The following is a 22,220-nucleotide window of genomic DNA, read 5'->3' on the forward strand; positions in this document are numbered from 1 at the left end:
AGAACTAATACTGAACCAATTTCTCATGCACATACAAGTTATTAAGAAAAGGGCACTATGGGGTTAGTGGCACGACTCTGGGTAAGGACTCTGCAGCCAAGCCTGGCCTGCTTCAGTCCCCAGGGTTACACGGTGAAAGGAGAACTGATTCCTTCACGTTGTTCTTGGACTGCCACATGTACACTATGGCACAGGCATTTGCACACAGACACGGACATGGATACGCACATACATGTAAAAGAATTTTTAAGAGACAAGTTTATGTGTGTGTTCAGTTTCATAGCACCTCTTGCACAAAGGATGCTCTCCTAAAGAACATGGTGGCACATGTCTCAATTCCAGGAGAATGACAGTCTGAAGCCAGTCTAGACTGCACTGTGTTCTAGGTCACCAAGAGACTCTCCCCTACCCCCCAAAGATGAAGACTTTCTTGCACAACTGAGAACTTACTTGAATATGGTCACGAAGACCACAGTTCTCCAACTCCAACGCCAGCCATACCGAATGAAGCCCCTCGTGGCAGCTCGGTGTGCACTTTGCTAAAAATAATTTGTTAAAATGCGGTGAGGTTCCAAGATACTCTGATATTTTCCTTATTCTAAAACTGTACTGCAGAAATGTCAGCTGCAAATTAATCAGGTACACCTAAATAGAAACATAGGGAAAAAAAATTCTATAATGATCATTAAGAACTAACACGAGCAAAACCTTGGGAGTCAAAGAGAAAAGGGCTAAGATGCTATGGCTCCTCCCTGTTTGAGAGACAACCATATCTTCTCATGCAGTGCCAGCTACATCCCTGATACATGATGGTGAAGACTGGAAGGAAGTATTTGGCTGTACTGGGCACCTGGTTACCAGAGCTACTTTTATCTCTAAGAAGTTAATGACCCATTAATCAATGACCATTAATTGACTTCAACTACATGGTTTACATGTTCCTGTATGATTCCAACCACGGCAAGTTCCACAGCATGGTCATGGCTCACAATGAGAAGAAACCCGTCATCACAGGGAAAGCCATCTCCATGTTCCAGGACAGAGATCCCATCAATAACACATGAAGTTGACGCTGATGACAAACACCCTGTGGAGTCTACCTGCATATTCACTACTATAGAGAAGGCCAGGGCCCACTTGAAGGGTGGAGCCAAAACCGTTATCATCTCCGCCCCTTCTGATGATCCCAAGCCTGTGATAGATGTGAACCACGGCGGCGGGTTTAACAGCTCACTCAAAACCATAAGCAGTACCTTCTGTACCACTGTTTACCCTTATCCTCACCCCCTGGGCCAAGGTCATCCATGACAACTCCAGCACCTTGGAAGAACTTCATCGATTCCAATCCAGAAGACCATGGACAGCCCTTTGGGAAACAAGCATGGGGCTGTGGGGTGGCTCTGCAACTACTAGTGTTGCCATGGTTGTGCACAGGGTCGTATCAGAGCTAAGGGGGAGCTTCCGGACATGGTCTTCCAGGTTCCCACCCTCGGTAATTCATCACGAGTCTGGCCTGCTGCCTGAGGAAGAAACTGCCAAATAAAATGGCATCAGGTAGTGAAATACAGATTGGAAGCCACCCTAAAGGGCACACAGAGCTGTATCAAATGCCAGGTTATCTCCTGCATCTTTAATAGTGATACCCACTCTTCCATCTTTGATGCTGAGGTCACTGCTGTCCATGACCACCCTGTAAAGCTCATCTTCTGGTATGACAACCAATTCAGGTAGGCAACAGAGTGATGGATCCCATTCACCTGGCCTTCAAGGGCTTAGAAGCCCCAGAGTACCCATCCCAACAAGAACAGAAGATCCTCTGCTTCTGGGTCCCAACTCAACCCCCAGTGCACTGGGCATCTTCCCTCAGTTTCCATCGCAGACCCCCAGAAGTGCAGGGGCTTAGGGAGTCCTACTCTCGAGTACCATCAGTAAAGTTCACTGTTGGGCTGGAGAGACGGCTCAGCAATTAAGAGCACTTGCTAACCTTCCAGAGAACCTAAGTTCAGTTCCCCACACCCACATGGTGGCTCATAACAATCCATAACTCCAGTGCCATTAGCTCCAACACCCTCTTCTGACTTCTGCAGACAGCAGGCATGCCCATGGTACACACACATACACATGCACACTTGTGCACAGGCAAAACACTCATACATATTTAAAAAATAATTTTATTGTAAACCCCACTGGAAGGAAGGAAGGAAGGAAGGAAGGAAGGAAGGAAGGAAGGAAGGAAGGAAGGAAGGAAGAGAAAGGCTTAAGAAGCTCCAGTTTCAGTCAGGCACAGTGGCGCACACCTGTGAGGCAGGCAGACCTCTCTGAGTTTGAGGTCAGCCTCATCTACAGAGTGAGTTCCAGGACAGCCAGAACTGCAATAGTAACTCTGTCTCAGGAAAAAAACAAAAAAAGAAAAACAAAAAGTGTTAGCTTCAACTAACCGTCTGCCAATTAAGCAGTAAGCTCAATGACAGTTATAAAATCAGAAATAACAATACTTTTTATATTCAAAAGAAATGTGTGGAAAAAAAACAAATGCTGAAGAAACAATTAAAAGCAAGGATTAAAATAATATAGGTATGAAGGGAAAGAAGAGAAGGAAAAAATATTTACTGATAACCCTTTATACAAAATTAAAAAAAAAAAAAAAAGCTAATGGCTTAGCCAAAAGGAGCTAGCCACTAAAGCCCACAAGCCAAGTCTGAGCCTTGGAACCCACATCAGAACTGAAGCACAACTGCAGCGAGATGGGAGGAGACAGAAGAGTCACCTAGAAACTGGACGGCCAGCAAGCCAGAGTACAGGGAGCAGTGGTAGAAACAGAGTGACCTTGGCGCTCAAGGTAGAAGGTGACTCCCAACACTGTCCTCTTGACATTCTACACATCTGCGCATACATGTATAAAAACTAAAAAAACATAATAAAAAAAATAAAAAGTGAACCCATGACCTCATTTCCACTCTTCAGGGAAGTGTCTTAGCGCTAACTAGAGCTTCCGCAGGAAGATTACCACTAGCATCTAGAGGGCGGTAAGGAAAAACCTCAGAACTGAAAGGTAAGAAGGCTGTCCCCAGAGCACATTTTTATCTATTAGCCATCACACACCAGGTCTACTATAACATCATGAGATAAAATTTGTATTTGTAAGGATTGTAAGAAAATCCACATGATGACCCAAACTCCTATATGACCTTCGGCAAGTCAAAACTTCTCTACAAAGAACCAGTATAGGGGCTGGGAGAACTGGAGACGGCTCAGCAGCTAAAAGGGCTCGCTGCTCTTGCAGAGGACCTGAGCTTGGTTCCCAGTCCCCATGCAGGACAGCTCACAACTTCCTGTAACTTCAACTCAGGGGATCTGATGTTTTTCTCTGGCTTCTGCAGACACCTACACATACAAGGCGGATACCACACACATGCCCATGCAACACCCCCCCAACTTAAAAAAATAAAATAAATATTTTTAAAAAGTATCAGTATGAACTCACAGTTTTAAAAGATAGCTAACAATACTGACCTAGTGTCTGAATGCACAAACTATGGATCAAGATACATACACACAGACAGACAGACAGACAGACAGACAGACAGACAGACAGACACGCACGCATGTACCCTCCCTCTCTCTCTCTCCCCCAGTCTAAAAACAATAATACCTTGGAAGAGTAGAGCACACAGAGGACCCGGGGCTTGATTTCTAAATACCAATCTTCCCTAAAAGAAACAGTAGTTCTACCAGACGTGATACAGCACGCTGTTAATCTCAGCACTGGGAAGGCAAAGGCAGGAAGATCTCTGTGAGTTCGAGTCCAGCCTGGTCTACAGAGAGAGTTCTAGAACAGCTAGGTCTATATAGATAGACCTTGACTAAAACAAAACCAAAACAACTCTGAATTCCTTGAAGAAATGGCTACTTTCAAGGAATAGAAAAAAGTTGAGTCAGCCAGGAATACTGTGAGCTGAAAGCCAGTCTGAACTACCAAGTAAGACCCTTCTTAAAAAACAAAAACAAAAAAAACCCTCAAGGCCAGAGGAACTACCTAAAAGGTTACAATAGTCCCAAATACATGCCAAATGGAGTATCAGAACAAATGACAGCAATGGAATATAACTCTACTGAATAAAAATCTGATCCCAAGGTCCAAATCAGGAGCAGAAGGAGAGAGAGCACGAGCAAGGAACTCAGGGCCATGAGGGGTGCACCCACACACTGAGACAATGGGGATGTTCTATCGGGAACTCACCAAGGCCAGCTGGACTGGGTCTGAAAAAGCATGGGATAAAACCGGACTCACTGAACATAGCGGACAATGAGAACTGCTGAGAAGTCAAGAACCATGGCACTGGGTTTTGATCCTACTGCAAGTACTGACTTTGTGGGAGCCTAGGCAGTTTGGATGTTCATCTTACTAGACCTGGAAGGAGGTGGGAGGTCCTTGGACTCCCCACAGGGCAGGGAACCCAGTCTGTTCTTCGGGCTAATGAGAGAGGGGGAGTTGATTGGGGGAGGGGGGTATATGGGTAGGCGGTGGCAGGGAAGAGACAGAAATCTTTAATAAATAAATAAATTTAAAAAAAAAATCTGAGCCGGGCGGTGGTGGCGCACGCCTTTAATCCCAGCACTCGGGAGGCAGAGGCAGGTGGATCTCTGTGAGTTCGAGACCAGCCTGGTCTACAGAGCTAGTTCCAGGACAGGCTCCAAAGCCACAGAGAAACCCTGTCTCGAAAAAAAAAAAAAAAATCTGAGCACACCTAGACAGAAACAAATTATACATAAGAATCCTGCACTTCCTGCCAGCACTCTGGCCATGAGCAGAGCACATGCGCTGTGCTGTGTGAAGACAGCCTCCGGCTTCCGGCTATCCTAGTTTGTCAGTACACTCTGAAATTCACATCATGAGGAAATCACTACACTTTTCTCAGAACAACTCATTGTCACTCTTATTATCTACTAATTAAATGGATGAATAAATTAATATAAAGGGGTGACTACAACCTAGAATGTAAAAGTATGCTAGAATTAGAAAAAGGCTATTCAACAATCATGTCAGTAAAAACCATTTCGAGTAAGAATGAATTGAATTCTAAAAGCACAGGGAAAATTAAAATGGAATATTTATAAAATCTCAGGGTTTCTAACAAGAATCTGTAAAATACGTATTTCCTTAAAAGAGAAAACATAGTAACTTTATATTATAGGAACCCGACAGATCTCATCTTACCCAAGTAACTAAAGTTCACATCAAGAGTCAGAGAATAAACAGGATGTTTCTGAAACAAGGCACTGAAATATCAACTCTAGGGTATTGCACAAAACAAGTCTAAATCTCCCCTCTGTCTGTCTGTCTGTCTGTCGTGTGCAAGTGTGCCATGGCATACACATGGGTCAGAGGACAATTTATTAAGAGTCTGGTCTCTCCTTGCCCCCATCCTGGGGACCAAACTCAGGTTGTCTAGCTTGGCGGTAAGCGTCTTTAGCCACTGACTCATCTCAAGGCCCACAAATCTGATGTTTTTGGTTTTTGAGTGGAGGGATTCTCTTCAGAACCTCTAAATCTTTCACCTTTCACGAATCTGAATTTTATCATGAGAAACTGTGGTGGCTTGAAAGAAAATAGCCCCCAAAGGAAGTGGCACTACTTAGGAGGTGTGGCCTTGTGGGAGGAAGTGTGTCACTGCGGAGGTAGGCTTTGAAGTCTCATATATGTTCAAGCCTCTCCTAATGTCTCAGATCACTTCCTGTTGCCTACCTACCAAGATATAAAACTGTCAGCTCCTTCTCCAGCATCACATCTGCCTGCAGCCACCATGTCCCACTATGATGATAATGGACTAAACCTCTGAACTGTAAGCCAGCCCCAATTAAATGTTTTCCTTAATGTGAGTTGTCATGGTCATGGTGTCTCTCACAGCAATAGAAATCCTAAGATGGAAACTATCAAGCAGATTTAAATTGAGCGGCATTCTACAAGTGGTCTACAATCTTCAAAACTGCCCAAGGGCAAGACTGGCAGGAACTGTTTCAGACTAATGGATTCTAAAGAGGCATGCAGCAAATTCAGTAGGTAATCTATCGTTAGATGCTACACTAGAAAACAATGATCTTTCTTTTAGACAGTGGCTGAAGAAGAAAATTTATCTAGGTACTTTAGCATTAGTGTTCCATTGCTGCTAAGTGTAGATCTAACTTCTTCACCCTGACATACCTAACAAATCTGAAGCATACAGAGAATAGTAAAATTGGTGTTTCCCTATTAGCACTTCAATACTTACCACAGCATCAAAGCGGTTATGATACATCTCCCCCTGACTCTGCTCAATGTAGCGTTTTTTCGCATAAATAAAAGCAGGTATTCCTCCATACGCCCAGCCAATGATGCCTGCTGAAACAGCTGCCCTCAAGATATAGTCAACTTCCTTTGGAATTTTCTCTTGTTCACTAAAACCCAAAAAAAAAAAAATGCTGTTGGGACATTATTCAAAATATTGTGTTCCAAATTATCCCAAATGCTGGTACCACACTTTCTGTGACAGGCAGAACGGATAAAATGCAGCTACAGAAAGCAGCACAGGTCAGGTGTAAGGGTGGACATTGCAATTATAGCACTCAGGAGGCTGGAGGAAGGGGAGGCATGAGTTGGAAGCCAGCCTTTGCTATATAATGGAACCCTGCTCCAAAACCAAAACAGCAACACACTAAATGCACTCTATGCTATCAGAAAACCAGGATAACTGTCCTTGGAGGAAAGGGCACAAGGGGGAGCTCCTGGGATACAGGTAACAATTTCTGGTGTTGCTTGCACAGATATGCTCATCTATGAAAACTCAATAATAAGCACACTTTGGTATATTTCTAATACTTCCATTTTTAAGCTCTAAGCTAATAAACGCCACATGAACTTGAGATTTTTTTATTTATTATTACATATACAGTGTTCTGCCTGCATGCCAGAAGAGGGCGCCAGACCTCATTACAGATGGTTGTGAGCCACCACAGTGTTACTGGGAATAGAATTCGGGACCTCTGGAAGAGCAACCTCCGAGCCATCTTTCCCACCCAATTCATGAGATTTTTAAGAGCAACACATAAAATATGAATTTTAAACATCTGGAACGTGGATTCTAAAGATGTTAAAGCCCAGAGGCCAGAGCGATGGCTCAATAGGTAAGAGAACTTGCTGTACTTGCAGAGGACTCTGGTTCACTTCCCAGAACACAAATGTCTCCAGTTCCAACTGCAGGACATCTGACTCTCCTTACCCCTTTGGGTATGAAGCACCTGCACAGTGCACACACATACATGCAAACATTCAAACACATGAATAAATAAATAAATAAATATCTTTTTTTTTTTTTTTGGAGACAGGGTTTCTCTGTGGTTTTGGAGCCTGTCCTGGAACTAGCTCTTGTAGACCAGGCTGGCCTCAAACTTCCAGAGATCTGCCTGCCTCTGCCTCCCGAGTGCTGGGATTAAAGCGTGCGCCACCACCCGGCAATAAATATCTTTTTTAAGAAAAAAAAAAGTCAAAAGCCTTACTAAACACTGGCTTTAAGATATACTCAGACTGGTACTACACAGAGTACTAGAAGCCATCACAATGGCCCCAGGCTATGTTCATGAAGCTGGAGAGGCTGAGGTGGGAAAATCTCTGAGGCCGGGAGTTCCAGGCCCGCCTGAAGAGCACAGCGAGAGTCATCTCTCTATTGAGACAGCATCTCACATTGCCTGGGAACTCCTGATCCTCTTGCTTTCACCTCAGGGGATGGTACTGCAGGCTCGGGCCTCCATGCCTAGCTTTAAAATCATACAAGGGAAAAAAGTCCTGAGAAAATTCACTATGCAGTAGGCAGCACAGGTCAATCTAAAGTAAGGCAGAGCTGTTTAATTCATGTTATGCCTCTCGAATACATAAAAACTAGAACTTTGTTTCCAGGATGGATTCTTTAAAACAGTTTAACAATATGGCACTGCTGCAGTGACCCTCCTAAGGGAACCATTAGATGACAAGCTTTCTTCTGAAAGTGTGTGACCCTAATTCTCAATCACTACGCTCTGCCTTCATGCACAAAATTAGTTAAAACTCTTTAGGAAACAAATCCTTACATTCACATTAATAGGAAAACTGCCATAATTTAAATTTTACATTGAACAGAACTTTAAAAAGTCATCTACATAAAAACTGATCGGGGTTCGGTTCCTAGAATCCTTGCCTGCTGACTTGCTGACAGGTAAACTCCACTTTCACGGAGCTCCGATGCCTCTGTGCACATATCACAAAATGAACGTACACATAAAAATGCAGGTGGGAACCCGGGGGCGGAGAGGAAAGAGCGGGCAGAGAAGGGAGGGAGAACAGCTGTCACTGTTTCTGTAGCTGTCATTGTTTCTGGTTTCTTGTGCAAAATAAAACAAAATTGACAATTCTCTCTGCCCCTCCCCAATTCCCACTTGTTGTATATAGGGCCACTACTGGTCAAGAAAGATCAAAGTCTGAGACCAAATGAAATATGAAAAAGAATGTTAGTGTGAACTTATACAGTTCCCAGTGATTACCATATGACAATAACAGGAGTGGTCCGATTTTTCTAATATATACAATTAGGGTACGATGTTGTTTTAAGAGCGTGACTTTGAATGAGTGTGCCTCAAACACCAGCGTGCCAACCACGTGCAGAAGGACGCTACGAGCAGGGCAGAGAGAACGTCAGCGTGGTCACTAGGCCCACGTGCCGCGGCCGGCGCCCCCCAGTCACCCTCCCCACACACCCAAGGCCTTTTTACTCTTTGGCAAACAGCTGCCGGAGGCGGTCCCGTCCGGATTCCGGGGAACCGGGTTCGGAGACGCGGGAGTGCGCCTCCCGATCCTCCGCAAAGCCTTGGGAATCCGCAGCCACAGCGCCGGCAGCAAAGACTCGGGGAAAGGGACCCCAGGCCCGGCACAGGAGGCTGCGGGGTGCAGGCGGCGGCGCCTCCATGGCGCCCCCCAAACCCGCGGAGAGGCAACCTGGGGCCGGCGAGCACCGTGGGCGACGGTGACCCGCACAGCGGAGCAGGACGATATTCGGGACACAGGACCTCACATCCGGCCCCCGGTTGGTTCACTCGGAAGCACGAGACCGGAAGTCCTGCCCCTAACGGTGGAAAAGGCGGAGGGGAGGGACGACGGCGGAACCTGGCTGAAAGCTCTTCCGCTCAGGGGAGGGTGTGTGCCGGTCGTGCCCCGGAAGTGAATTGGCGGCGGCGGTATCTTTTCAATGAAATGCTAAGGTCTTTGGTCAAGTCAGTTGGTCTGGGGCGGGCTCCGCTCAGCCTAAGATGCTCACGGAGTTAAGTGAGGTGACTCTTTTAAGACGCGGAAAGCCCACGCAGAAGGCGACAGTACTTTATGCAGTGCAAGGTGGCGTGCGGAAAGAGAGAGGCGATGTGCCAAGCCCAAGCTTCACCAAGCTTCTCTGGTGGACCGACCAGAGTTCACCCTTGCCCTGGCATTAGGGGCAGCCATATAGCTCCAAGATTTGAGAAGGCTTTTTGAAGCATCAGCTCTGTGCATTTTTTTATAGCGTGGGTTCCGATACAAGTATTCATAGGCTTATTACTCTGAAAGGGCAAAAGACCTAAAATTCTAATCGCTTAATAACTGGAACTATTATTTCCTGTTACCTTCTGCTAAGAACATGTGCTTCGAAGTCTAGCTTTCATTGCAAAGCTCTCTCATTGGATGAAGCATCCCAAGACTGGAATTTAAGCCTTTAGGAAATGGTGCAGGAGTCCTGATTTGGCCATACATGATGAGGCCGACCAGCCCGGGCTTCACAAGACCACAGCATGGTTCCCAGCACTTCTATCAGGGATATCACAACCACCTGTACTCCAGTTCCAGCGTACCATACCAGTTCAGGACTCCCGAGGGCGCACCCGCACACATTTTTTTCTTTTTCAAATGTAGATTGTTCTCTAATCGCATATACACCTAAAGGCCAGAAGAGGGCATCAGATCCCACTACAGATGACTGTAAACCACTAAGTGGTTCATGGGAATCGAACTGGGGGACTTCTGGAAAAAATGTCGATGCTCTTAACAGCATGCTGAACCGTCTCTCCAGCCCCTACTATTTTTTTTTTAAAAGCAAACCGCCAAGGCAAAAACAAGAAGTTCACCAAGGTAAAATATTCCCAGTTGGTTTGTGTAATATGTAATCCTCGGCAGTTAGCACATATGCCATATTCTTTGCGAACTCCTTCACCTACTTCCTTCTTTTCTAGCTAAAGTACCCGACTGGATACACAGCTCAGTGGTGCTCTGCAGCCATCTCCATAGTGCACTAATTAATTAATTAGGAACTTTCACAAGATCTATGTATATATAGTAAGTAGGATTTGGGGAGCCGACTGTGGGATACCTCTAAGATGAGGGCCAGAAAAGGGCCTTAGATGAAACACCTGTCAACACTTACTGCAGTGTCGTCATTTCCTGTTTGCTGAGTTCTCTCAAGAGGACTGAAGCTGAACATTCATCTCTGCCCTTCTGGATCACCAATCTGTGTTTAACCCGAAGTAGCTGTTATTTCCACCACCACCCCCATTTCTCTGTGTAGCCTTGGCTGTTCTATGCTCTATAGAACAGGCTGGCCTCAAACTCAGAGATCTGCCTGCTTCAAGTAATTATCTGTTGAATAAAGAATTGAGATCCTAATACCTGGCTCTAGTTCGCACCTGTTTGGTCCCCCCCCCTTTTTTTTCAAAGGTGGGCACTGGGGTGAAGATCATAAGGCTGGTAAGACCAACAAATGGTTGTATTGCCTGTCTGCCTGACCTGAAGGAAAAGCTGAGTGTTCTCATTTATCTGCCATTCCAAATTCTTGAAGTTTTGGGACTGATCCTCAGATCTGGAGCTAGAGTCATTCTGGAATCAGGGTAGCCTCCGAATGGGGACAGGGCAAAGGCTGGACAGACATTGACAAAATCATTTACATATAACGCAAATATCCCCAGGATCCTGTGCCCTGTAGACAGACACAAATGATAATAGATACATTTCACTAACCCTACAGACTGATTTTGTTGTATTAGGCGGTACTGGGAACTGAGCCTATGCCAGGCAAGTGCTCTGCTGCTCAGCTATTTTCCAGCCTCAACGATTCATTTGTAAAGTTGCCTTTGCTACCTCGGACCTTGGCTTCTGCTCCCCGTTCCTGCTCTTGCTCATCTCTCTCCAACTCTCTTACTTGGTCAGCCTCCCATATTTCCCAGGCCATCAGAGCTTACCTTCTTGTACCACAGGAAAGTACTCTGCCTGTCCTGTGCTCTGATCATTCTGAAGGGTCTCAAAGTCACAAGGTTGTCGTGGGGGAGTGATCAAAGCACACTTTAACACAACGCTCTTTCATCCTCAGGACATGGCTTGCAAACAGGGTAGCCAACAGTGACGGATCTCAATCATCACTGCTTGGAACCAACCACTCCTTGTTCCCCAGCCCATGGAGCTGAATTCTAAACCCAACAGCTTTTCCTGTTGTCAATTTTCTCTTGAGTCGGCAGGTTCCCTTGGGCAGGTTCACCAAGTACAACTCTTAGAAAACACATTATATTTGGTTATACCTTTTCCACAGTAGAGAGGATGAATTTTTCTGAGAAGAAAATGGTAAGTTTGGAGCTGAGCTAGCATGAACGATAACAAAATCTCCCCAAGTATGAGCACACAAACTATTTCCAAAAGCATTCACTTTACACAGTGTTACACGTCATTCTCAAACCATCCGCACTGAGGTACACAGAACAGTATAAAACCCACGGGACTTTTGTTGTTTTCAAAACAAAGATACCCCTTGCTATTCAAGAGGGCAAGAGACGATCTGTATTCATCCATTTCTTCCAATGCATCTCATCCACTCCACAGTCGGTAACCGAGCAACTTAAAAATAGAATTTAGTTAAGTCAGGTGACTGTGTCAGTCCACCCCCACTCACCCGTCCCCCCACGGTTCTTCAGTAACTGTTCTGTGTGAGGCACTGTGCTAGATAACGGGGACATCAAGAGCAGCAAAAGATCGTTCTCACCATCAAGCTTACGGAACAGCGGAAGAAACAGCCAAGTAAGTGCACCACAGTGTGACAGCGTATCATACAGGCACGAGCAGACTGTTACAATAGTCCCTAGCGACCAAAAATGAAGCCCAGAGAGGTGATGTCAGAAATGTATCTTGAACTAACTGTCCATACATGTGTTTCAGAAGGGAAATAAGGAAGGAAGTACTCCAATGATGATTTACACTAAAATACCTCTTGTAGGAGTAAAAATGACAGCTATAAGTGCTCTATGAATTGACACTTCATGATGTGTTCACATATGAAGATCATGGTCTCTGCAAACTGAGATGGTCCTGCTGCTGCTAACTTAAGAAGGCAAAATCACAGGTTTATGTATGAGACAGGCCCTTGTGTAGTCAGACTGTCCTTGAACCCTTGTGTAGCTGATGGTGGCCATGAACTCATCCTCCGGCCTCTACTTCAGAAGTGTCAGAATAACAGGGACATTGTTTCATTTTGTTTTTTTAACAAGACTGCTTCCTAAATGTATTAAGAAATCTTTCTCCTTGTCTCTCTCCTTTAGAGAGAGAATAAAAAGGGCATGAAGGCACAAAATGGGCACTTGAAACCCAACTGCAAAACTTACTCATGCAATTGAAGCATTATAGAAACCTCCTGAGGGCCAAAGAATTTATGCTTCTATAAAAGAGAAGGCCAACAGCGCTGCACGGCACAGCCATTGCTTCCTCCGACTCTTCAGGAAATGGTCACTGCGGTACTTTTCACAAACCCCGCAGGATTTCTACATTAAAATAAAGCAACAGACATCAAGCCTAGAATAACTTCAAAGTTGCAAATATGAATTATGCCAAATGATGGATGGTCTGCTCCGAATAACAGGACAAAGGGCGTCTTCACACGGAGCCAGTCAGTTTCACAGTGAGGATACATGGAGATGACCTGAGGCACACGCTGTGATTGGTCATGAGAAAAATGAAGGTTGGAATGCAGTTCCAAATCTGTCTTTTATGATTTCGGAGAGCTGTTCATCACGCACATTTTAGATCGTTCTTGTTACTCCCTTCGGATACAACATGATAAGGAAAAGTAGAAGTTTGGCTTGGCCAAAGGTGTTCAAAGTCTAGTTGTCACGCTCATGGTACACATGTCACCACAGAACGTCACAGATCCACTGTCAAGATTCCGGCCCTCCGATGATGACTACAGTTCAGTTTTCAGAAGCCTGGGAATGATCTGACCATACTCTTTCCTTCGTGTTACATTATAGGACAGGAACTTGGAGTATTCAGTTAAGAGGTTCTCCCAGTAACAGGTGATGTCGTCCATCTGCAAATGGTGGATGATGAACCTGCTTCCCCTAGAGATAAGATTAACAAGAGCATTTTACATCATAAGCTTTAAAAATAACAAGCCTACAAATGGTTAGGCTGCTTTATCATGAGCCTTGTTCTGAATATTCTATTTGATTTAATTCACCTGCACCTTGCAACCAACCCTGTAACTGTCCTATCCCTATGTATGTATTTAGCAATAGAACTTAATGTTAGTTTCCAAAAGCAAGCATTATTACCAGCCAATATTCATTATAAACACTTCAGTTTGTCATTGTTGTTTTGTCTTGGTGTGATTTGGAGTTTTGAGATGTCTTACTTTTTACTTCAGGATAGCCTACAATTCACTTCATAGCCCAGGCTGGTCTGGAACTCAAAGCAGTTCTCTTGACTCAGTCTCTCCGTTGCTGGGGTTACAGGTGTGAGTCATCACGCTCAGCTAAAAACATCTGTCCTAGTTCCTCAAAGACTGAGGTCTGGGGCTTGGAGCGAGGGTGCAGTGGTTAAGGGTGTACTGCTCTGGCAAAGGACCAGCTCGTACTGCTTTATCTCCAGTGCCAGGGGGCTGATACCTCTGCCCTGGGCACCAGCCCTGATGTGCACATACCCAGACACAGACACAAACTGTGTCTATAAATTGTATGTCTATACAATTTAAAAGTAAAATGAATCGTAAAAGACTGAAATCTATTTGTGTAAAACAGGGAGCAATCGTGGACTGTGTATTTGGCTCCAGGACAGCTTTAACTCTGGGTTACCTTTGTAATGAAGCTGAGGTATGGACATTATCATGTCAGTCTATTTAGAAAGCTTTAGGACAGATGAGGACAAAAAAGGACAAATGGATAGAGCTTACCTTTTAGCAATTTCCTGAGCAATATCATCATTTGCTTTTACAAATTCCAACAGCTCCCTAAAATGACAAGAACCATGACACTGTAGAGGCTGGGAAGGTGGCTCTGCTGCTAGCGCGTTTGCCATGCAAGCACAGGGACCCGTGTTCAACACCAGTACCACGGAAGAAGCCTAGAATGGTGGCTTGTGCTTTTGATTCCTGTGCTAGTAAGGTGGAGACCAGTGGATCCCTGGAGCTGTGGTCAGCCAGCCAATTCTAATAAGCGAGCACAAGGTCCCAGCAAGAGATTCTGTCTCAAAGAGAACTAAAGGTTTGGCCCCTGAAGAACACCACCTAAGGTTGACACACATGAACAAACACACATGCACCATACACACACACACACACACACACACACACACACACACACACACACACATCTTGAGCTTTTAAAATATGAACCACACTCATAATATCAAGTAAGAAAGACAATAGATAAATCTGTAGATAAGTAGGTTGTAGATGATTTCTTTAAAACAAAGCTATCAGGGTGCCTGCCTAAAGAGCTAAAGTAACAGCAAAGATAAAACCTCAATATACAAAACCAGGAATGATGGGGCATGGTGTATGCTGATAATCCCAGCACATGGGAGGCAGAAGCAGGAGGATCAGGAGTTCAACCCCAACTATAGAGCAAGTTTGAAGACAGCCTGAGTTACATAAAATGGTATCTCAAAAAATACAAAAGACAAAGGGAAATAATACAAGTTAAAGTAAGATTGCTACAATAATCATAATAAACCAAGTATAATAAATAATTTCTAGCCGGGAGGTGGTGGTGCACACTTTTAATCCCAGCACTCGGAAGGTAGAGGCAGGCGGGTCTCTGTGAGTTCGAGGCCAGCCTGATCTATACGAGCTAGTTCCAGGACAGGCTCCAAAGCTACAAAGAAACTCTGTCTCAAAAAAACAAAAAACAAAACAAAAAAGAGAACAAAAAACAAAAAAAAACTATTTCTGGGGCCAGAAAAATGGCTCAGCAGGTGGCAGCAACAGCCTGACAAGACAAACAAGACAAGTCTACCCTGGAACCCATATGAAAACTGGATGTGGTGGCAATCCTGTTATCTCAGCAGGAGGCAGGGACAGGAGAGTCACCAAGAAGCCCGAGAGCCAGTCAGCCTGGAGTGTACATCATAGTTGCCGAGACAAGCAGAAGGCAAGACCAGACTCCTGGAGTTATTCTCTGACGACTACATATACAATGGCATGTGCATATGCTTGCTGACAAGTGTTTCCCACACACACACACACACACACACACACACACATAAATAAAAAAATTTAATTTCCAACTTGCTCTCCAAATTCTTGTTCTAGCCAGAGGAGGGAACCGGTTCCCATTCCTGGCCCTTCTCCACATCTCTTTCTGTCTCCCATCATGAAAGACTCGGCTAAGGCTTCACTAACCAACATCATAACAAGGCCAAATCTATCTTCAGTTGTTGAAAGAGCAAAGCCTCTCACTTCACATACACATTAAGTTAGAATGAGCACTGTGAATTAAAGCACTTTTCAAGTTCAATCCCATGTATCCCTGCCTGGATAATACATAGCAGTATACAGTGTGTATGGGGGGCGGGGGGAGATTTCATTGAAAATTGAAAATGAAATCACCCTGAGGAAACATAAGTAGTCACTTAAGAGACTTAGGAGAAAATGGCCATAGGAAACTGTAGTTGGGAGGTAAGTGCTTACTGGACATTGGAGAGGTCTGTTTTGACTGGGATGTAGTGAACCCATGGCTTTAACTGTGGGTAGAAGAATTCAACCCACTCATCACCAACATGGAAGACCAGCGAACCACACAAGAAGAGATGTTTGAACCGGAAACTTGCAGCTACACCTCGGAAATTAAACAGATACCTGAGAAAGAGAAGACAGCACACTTCACTTTCCGCAGCGGCCGCCACAAAGAATACCTCCCCCTTCTCCACACCGTTCCCTCACTCCTGCCCTGCTCTTAGGATCTCCCTCCTTCCCTTTTATAATTCGGTCCTTTTTTGAGTTAGTTCCTTTTTGGTTAGTTGTCACCTTGACACCAACTAGAATCACTTGGGAAGGACTCAGTTGAGAAGACTCGGCTATCAGTTTACCTAGAGGCAAGTCAGTAGGAGCGTTTCCTCGATTAGTGATTGGCATGGGAGAGCCCAGCTCGTGGGGGTGATGCCGTCCGTGGGCAGGCTGTTCCGGGTCATATAAGGAAGCAGGCTTAGTAGGCCATAGGCAACAACCCAGTAATCAGTCCTCCTCTATGGCCTCTGCTTCAGTACCTGGCTCTAGGTTCCAACCTTGAGTTCCAGCCCTGAATCCCCTGGATGATGGACTGCAGGCTAGAAACAAAAATAAAGCCTTTCTCCTCAAGTGCTTTTTGATCATGGTATTTTACTACAGTAATAGAAACCCTAACCATAGACCGGGCGGTGGTGGCGCACTCCTTTAATCCCAGCACTCAGGAGGCAGAGGCAGGCGGATCTCTGTGAGTTCAAGACCAGCCTGGTCTACAAAAGATAGTTCCAGGACAGGCTCCAAAGCCACAGAGAAACCCTGTCTCGAAAAACCAAAAAAAGAAAAAGAAAAAAGAAACCCTAACCATAACATAGTCTTGCACTTCACCTTAAACTAGACTTAGATTCAGAAATCCTCCTGCCTCATTCCTCTAAGTGCTAAGGCTGTAGGGATTGAGCCACCATGCCCCATTCTCAGTCTTCAAAACCACATCAGTATATATCTGTGCAGTTTCCATAAATTCCTTGCTTTTCCTGGGTTATTTCAGGAATATCAGATAAACAAAAGAAATAATTTCTCCAGAAAGGGTTATGTGGGACCAGTAGCTATGTGCTAGGTAGAAAACAGATAAGATCAGGAAGAATAATAGGTTTGGTTTTGTTTTTATAGATTTTTAGACCTATATATATAATATAGGTATGAAATAATAATGAAATACATTAAAACCAAAAGTAATAAAATTGGGCTGTAAAGTGGCTCAGCAGGTGCTCGCCACCAAGCTTGAGGCCTGCACCACATCTTCAGAGCCTGGAGAGTGAAGGGGAGAACAGATCCTACTGAGTTGTAGTAGGACCTCCACGTGTATGCAATGGCACCCATGCATCTACACAAAATAAATAAATGTAAAAAATACGCTTTGAAAAGAGTAAAAAACTCCATGTGTTCCATACGGTGGAACACACCTATGATCCCAGCCTCGGAGAGGTGGAGACAGAAGCAGAAGCTCAAGCTCACCCCGGCTACATACAGTGTCAGGCTCCCAAATCTTTGTTCCCCTCATCAGTCCACCAGGCCAAAGAGAGGCCGTCTTCTGGATATCACCTCTTCTTCCAAGGCACAGGGAGACAAGTCTAAGCTAAGCAGTCCTCGAGAAGATGTTCCCCGCAGAGAGCTCTGGGAAGACTGCTCTCGTCTCAGCATTGCTCATTCAGTGGCCGTCTCCAACAGAGGAGCACCACCCTGCAAGTTCCACTGGGTATAACCAACGGCCTCACTCCCGAGTCCCAGTTCAAGCCTCCTCCCAGCCTCAGTTTGCCTGTTTGTTGCAATGATGGGAATGAACCTAGGGCCTCCATCATGCACATGCTCCAATGCCAAGTTGTACCTGGAGCTCCGCATTGTAACATGCGTCACTATGGCAAATATGGAATCTAACTGTTGGGAGGAGGGCGGTGGAGAGAGGTGATCCTGCCACTTTAAGGAATGGTAATTAATTCAGGTCAGTGCACTGCATGCCTCAGGGAAAGCCAACCAAATTAACTAACACTTGAGATGAAAGTCTCCAAAGTGAAGAGTTTAGAAAGCAATACAGACATAAGTAACTGGAAGCCTTACTTGTATTTGCAGTGATCCACCAGGTGAACATCCTTAGCAGCTGGCTTTCCCAAGGTATCCTGTAGGTGAAAAGAAGTTCTCACCACTAGCACTGTTAAAACATTTCACCATCATCACCTCACTGAAGCATCGTGATGAACAAAATACGCCCAGGAAGCGTTATCCTCTTCACCAGACCACTGAGGAGCCCAAGGTTTCCAGTGGGAACTTGTTCGGTGTCATGTTATCTTAATAGCAAATAGTTTGGACTCAGGTCTGTTTGGTTTGAGTCTGAACTCACCTGAAGTCAGGCTACCTTCCTTTGGACTAAGAGGCCATGGTGCATCACGCACCTCTCTCCGTGGGAACTACACACACACAGTCACCAGCGCTGACTAATGGAGCTCACGGCCGGAACTCCCAGAGACATTCATTGAGCCTCTGCTAACATTTCACTAGGTGGCATGAGCTGGAGAGATGGCTCAGAGGTTAAGAGCATTGGCTGCTCTTCCAAAGGTCCTGAGTTCAATTCCCAGCAACCACATGGTGGCTCACAACCATCTGTAATGGGGTCTGGTGCCCTCTTCTGGTCTAAAGGCATACACACAGACAGAATATTGTATACATAATAAATAAATAATAAATAAATAAATATTTGAAAAAAAAGAAAAAAGATGCACTAGGTGGCATGAGATTTCTCACAAAAGCCCACACCATGCCTGTAATCCCAATGGGGGATATTACTGTTGAAGTTCAAGTGAAGGTGGAGGCAGGAGGATCAGTTCAACACCATCCTAAGTTGCATCAAAAGTTTAAGGCCATCTCAAATTCAATCAATCAATCAATCATGAAAATCCAGATTTCTAAATTTTCTTGAAGAACAGTAACAATAACAAAGACCTAGCAAAGCAAGCTCCCGTCCCCACTTGGCAGCAGTCACCGGGAGCTGTCCATGAGCCTCTGGCCTGCTCTTGCCTGTTTGCTTCACCGTCCCCTCTACAGGAGGACGCTAACAACCTGTGTGCTGAATCAAAGTGTGGGAACAGCTAGAACATGGTAGCTTGGATTTCGTCTGTGGCTATAGTTTAGCAATTCCTGGTTTAAATGAATGGTTCTTCATCTCTTTGCTGGTGCTACCCTTCTCCTGCTTAGTTTAGGTTTTGAGATAGGGTTTCAGAGCCCGGTTAGGCTCAAAGTCACTAACTGTGGATGCTCTTGAATTCCTGTGCATATTTGTGTTAAGGTTTCTTAAACTCCTTTGCTCCAGTTTGACTAAAACTGCATAAGACAGGCTAAGGGTGGGGCTGGAGAGGGCTCAGTAGTTAAGAGTACTTGCTGCTCTTACAGAGGACCTGGGCTCAATTCCAAGCTTCCTCATGGCAGCTCACAACTGTCTATAACTCCAGGACCCTCTTCTGCAGGCACCAGGCACACATACATGTACTCTTACATACATACATGCAGGCAAAACACTCATACACATTATACATTTTTTTTTTTCAAGACAGGGTTTCTCTGTAGCTTTGGAGCCTGCCCTGGAACTAGCTCTGTAGACCAGGCTGACCTCAAACTCACAAAGATCTGCCTATCTCTGCCTTCCGAGCGCTAGGATTAAAGACATGTGCCACCACCGTCCAGCTAAAACAAAAAATTTAAATTAAAAACAAAACAGGCTAATGGTGTAGCTCAAGTAGAGTGTCTGTCTAGCGCTCTGAGGTTTGATCCCCACTATGGCAACAATGAAAATGTATAAATAAAATTTATGCAAATAATTTCTGATATACACTGTGTTTTTCTCCATGAAGCTTAAACCTTTTTTCTCATACGCTGTGTTGAAATTGTAAATGAGAAAATTAGGACTTTAAATTCTTACTTAAGACAAGAAGTCACAGTCAGGACAGATGGACCTTAAAACTAAAGGTCACATTTTTCATCTTTTAAGGAAATGAAGATTCCTGGAACTTTGGCCCCAGACACTTAGTCATTTAACGCACTGTTTAAGCTCTTAGGTTTTACTCTACAGCCACTGAGAACCATTCATCTAAACCAGAGGTTGCTGAACTATAGCCCACAGACCAAATCCAGGCCACCATGTGATGGCATAGAACTCGTGTTCTAGATATTCTCACATTTTCAAGGGACTGGGGGAAAAAGAGAAAGAAATATATCTTTGGTATGTAAAAATAACATGAACTGCAGGTATAGTGACATGCAACTTCAATCCCATCACTTGGGAGGCAGAGAGAGGCAAGCTGATCTCTATGAGTTCGAGGCCAGCCTGATCTAGTGAGTTCCAGTATAGCTAGAGCCACGTAGTGACACCCTGTCTCAAAAAAAAGAAAGAAAAAGAAAAGACATGAAATTCAAATCTCACATGAAATTCAAATTTTGGTGTCCATAAATAACTAGGAAATAGTCATGTTGTGAAGCTGCCTGCTCCTTTCACCATTACTGCAGGCCATGCAGTAATGACCTGGGCACACCCACATTTCCTATCTGGCCGAGTGGCTGACACACTCGGCACAGCACCGTGAGTGAAGTCTGAAGACAGAGTGTTACAGACGCGCTAATGCTGGTGCACGGAACTTGCTCCACGGTCATCTCACCGCTGAGCGGACACCTAATCTGAAATTCTACCCGGCTGGCACTGCTCTCAGAGTCACCACTGCTGTGGTTCTGGTCAGAGGGCGGCTGATTACTTTCATAGATTTCCAGGCCTGGTTTTTGGTGTATTCTGCATCAACGAGTTTGGGATTTTTCCGAGACAGAAGAATGAGGGGATCTCTTTCTGGGCTTGTCCTACGGAGAAAATACAGAACATAAATCTATGTGGCCTACACCATAATGTCCCAAGTCCCTAAAAGGTGAGCAGCACTGGCCAGGGAGGTGGCTGCTGGCACAGATGGGGTAATTCTCTGGGTCTGGTACAGTAAAGGGAGGGTATCGTGGGTAGTGCAACATTTTGGCGGTTCAGGCTACTCCCAATTTACACATCAAAGATGGGAAGTATTGAGTCTTTCTTTACTTACATCCAGTTTTACTGTTTTGAAACAGGATTGCATGTAGCCCAGGCTACCCTCAAACTAACCATATAGCCAATGTGGCCTTCAATTCCTGATCCTGATTGGTATCTCCCAGGCACTGGGATTATAAGTGTGCGCCACCACATATGGCCTGCATCTGGTCAATATGATTGTACTGGCTAGGTTTACGTCAACTTATTGTAAGCTAGAGTCATCAGAGAGGAGAGAGCCTCAGTTAAGGACATGTCACCCTAAGATCTGGCTGTAAGGCATTTTCTTAATCAGTGATCAATGGGGGCGGGCCCAGCCCATTGTGGGCTGTGCCATCCCTGGGCTGGTTTCTGTAAGAAACCAGGCTGTGCAGGCCAGTAAGTAGCACTCCTTTGCAGCCACTGCATCAGTTCCTGCCTCCAGGTTCCTAGCTGTGAGTTCCTGGCTTTTGATGATGAACTGTTCCGTGGAACTGTGAAGGAAATAAACTCTTTCCTCCCAGAGTTGCTTTTGGTCATGGTGTTTCATCACAGAAGCCCTAAGGCACTGATGTTCTAGTCACCACAGCTCTATTTCAGGGAATGGTTTTCTTTTTTAGATGGTTCAACCAATACCTATCATCATTGCCTTTTACAGCTGTGTGGCTACATAACCACCACTCACCAAAAAAATAGCTACATGGCCTTTGTCGTGCACTGTGATGGCTATTCTTGGTTGCCAACCATGAATATATAATATTTAAAGTTGAAAACCAATATAGTATTTAAATTTGAAAACAAGCTAGGCATAGAAGCACATATCTTTAATCCCAGTATTCATGAGGCCAAGGAGGATATCTGTGAGTTCAAGGCCAGTCTGAACTATATAGAGAGCTCCAGGCCAGTCAGGGCTACAAAGTGAGACCCTGTCTCAAAATATACACAAACAAAAAAAAGACAAGACCAGAGTGATTACATGTTTGTTGTGGGAGCTGCAGGCTGCTTTCCACAGCCCGGCTCCTGGCCGCCTGGTTAGCTTATGCCCCGAAATAACAACACACAAATTGTATTCTTTTAAACACTGCCTGGCCCATTAGTTTCAGCTTCTTAACCCATTTCTAATAATCTATGTAGCA

General features: G+C 44.8%; 2 protein-coding genes across 3 annotated transcripts in view; both read right to left on the reverse strand.

Moving 5' to 3' along the window:
• Positions 1-9,093, reverse strand: part of Timmdc1 (translocase of inner mitochondrial membrane domain containing 1) — a 24,896-nt gene extending 15,803 nt beyond the window's left edge. The window contains exons 1-3 of the mRNA XM_005344984.2: positions 8,779-9,093; positions 6,270-6,435; positions 451-539 (exon numbers count right to left, since the gene is read on the reverse strand). Of these exons, the coding sequence (XP_005345041.1) occupies positions 451-539; positions 6,270-6,435; positions 8,779-8,972 (449 nt within the window). The 5' untranslated portion in view covers positions 8,973-9,093. The remainder of the gene's footprint in view (positions 1-450; positions 540-6,269; positions 6,436-8,778) is intronic.
• Positions 9,094-11,715: 2,622 nt separating this feature from the next.
• The window catches only part of Poglut1 (protein O-glucosyltransferase 1), a 25,568-nt gene continuing 15,063 nt past the window's right edge, over positions 11,716-22,220 (reverse strand). For both annotated transcript variants that reach the window (XM_005344985.2, XM_013352442.2), the window contains 5 exons: positions 20,792-20,891; positions 18,114-18,172; positions 15,969-16,136; positions 14,232-14,288; positions 11,716-13,401 (listed from right to left, as the gene is read on the reverse strand). In XM_005344985.2, coding sequence (XP_005345042.1) covers positions 13,245-13,401; positions 14,232-14,288; positions 15,969-16,136; positions 18,114-18,172; positions 20,792-20,891 — 541 coding nt within the window. In that variant the 3' untranslated portion in view covers positions 11,716-13,244. The remainder of the gene's footprint in view (positions 13,402-14,231; positions 14,289-15,968; positions 16,137-18,113; positions 18,173-20,791; positions 20,892-22,220) is intronic.

The sequence above is a fragment of the Microtus ochrogaster genome, chromosome 2 (assembly GCF_000317375.1).
Source record: "Microtus ochrogaster isolate Prairie Vole_2 chromosome 2, MicOch1.0, whole genome shotgun sequence".
Lineage (NCBI taxonomy): Eukaryota > Metazoa > Chordata > Mammalia > Rodentia > Cricetidae > Microtus > Microtus ochrogaster.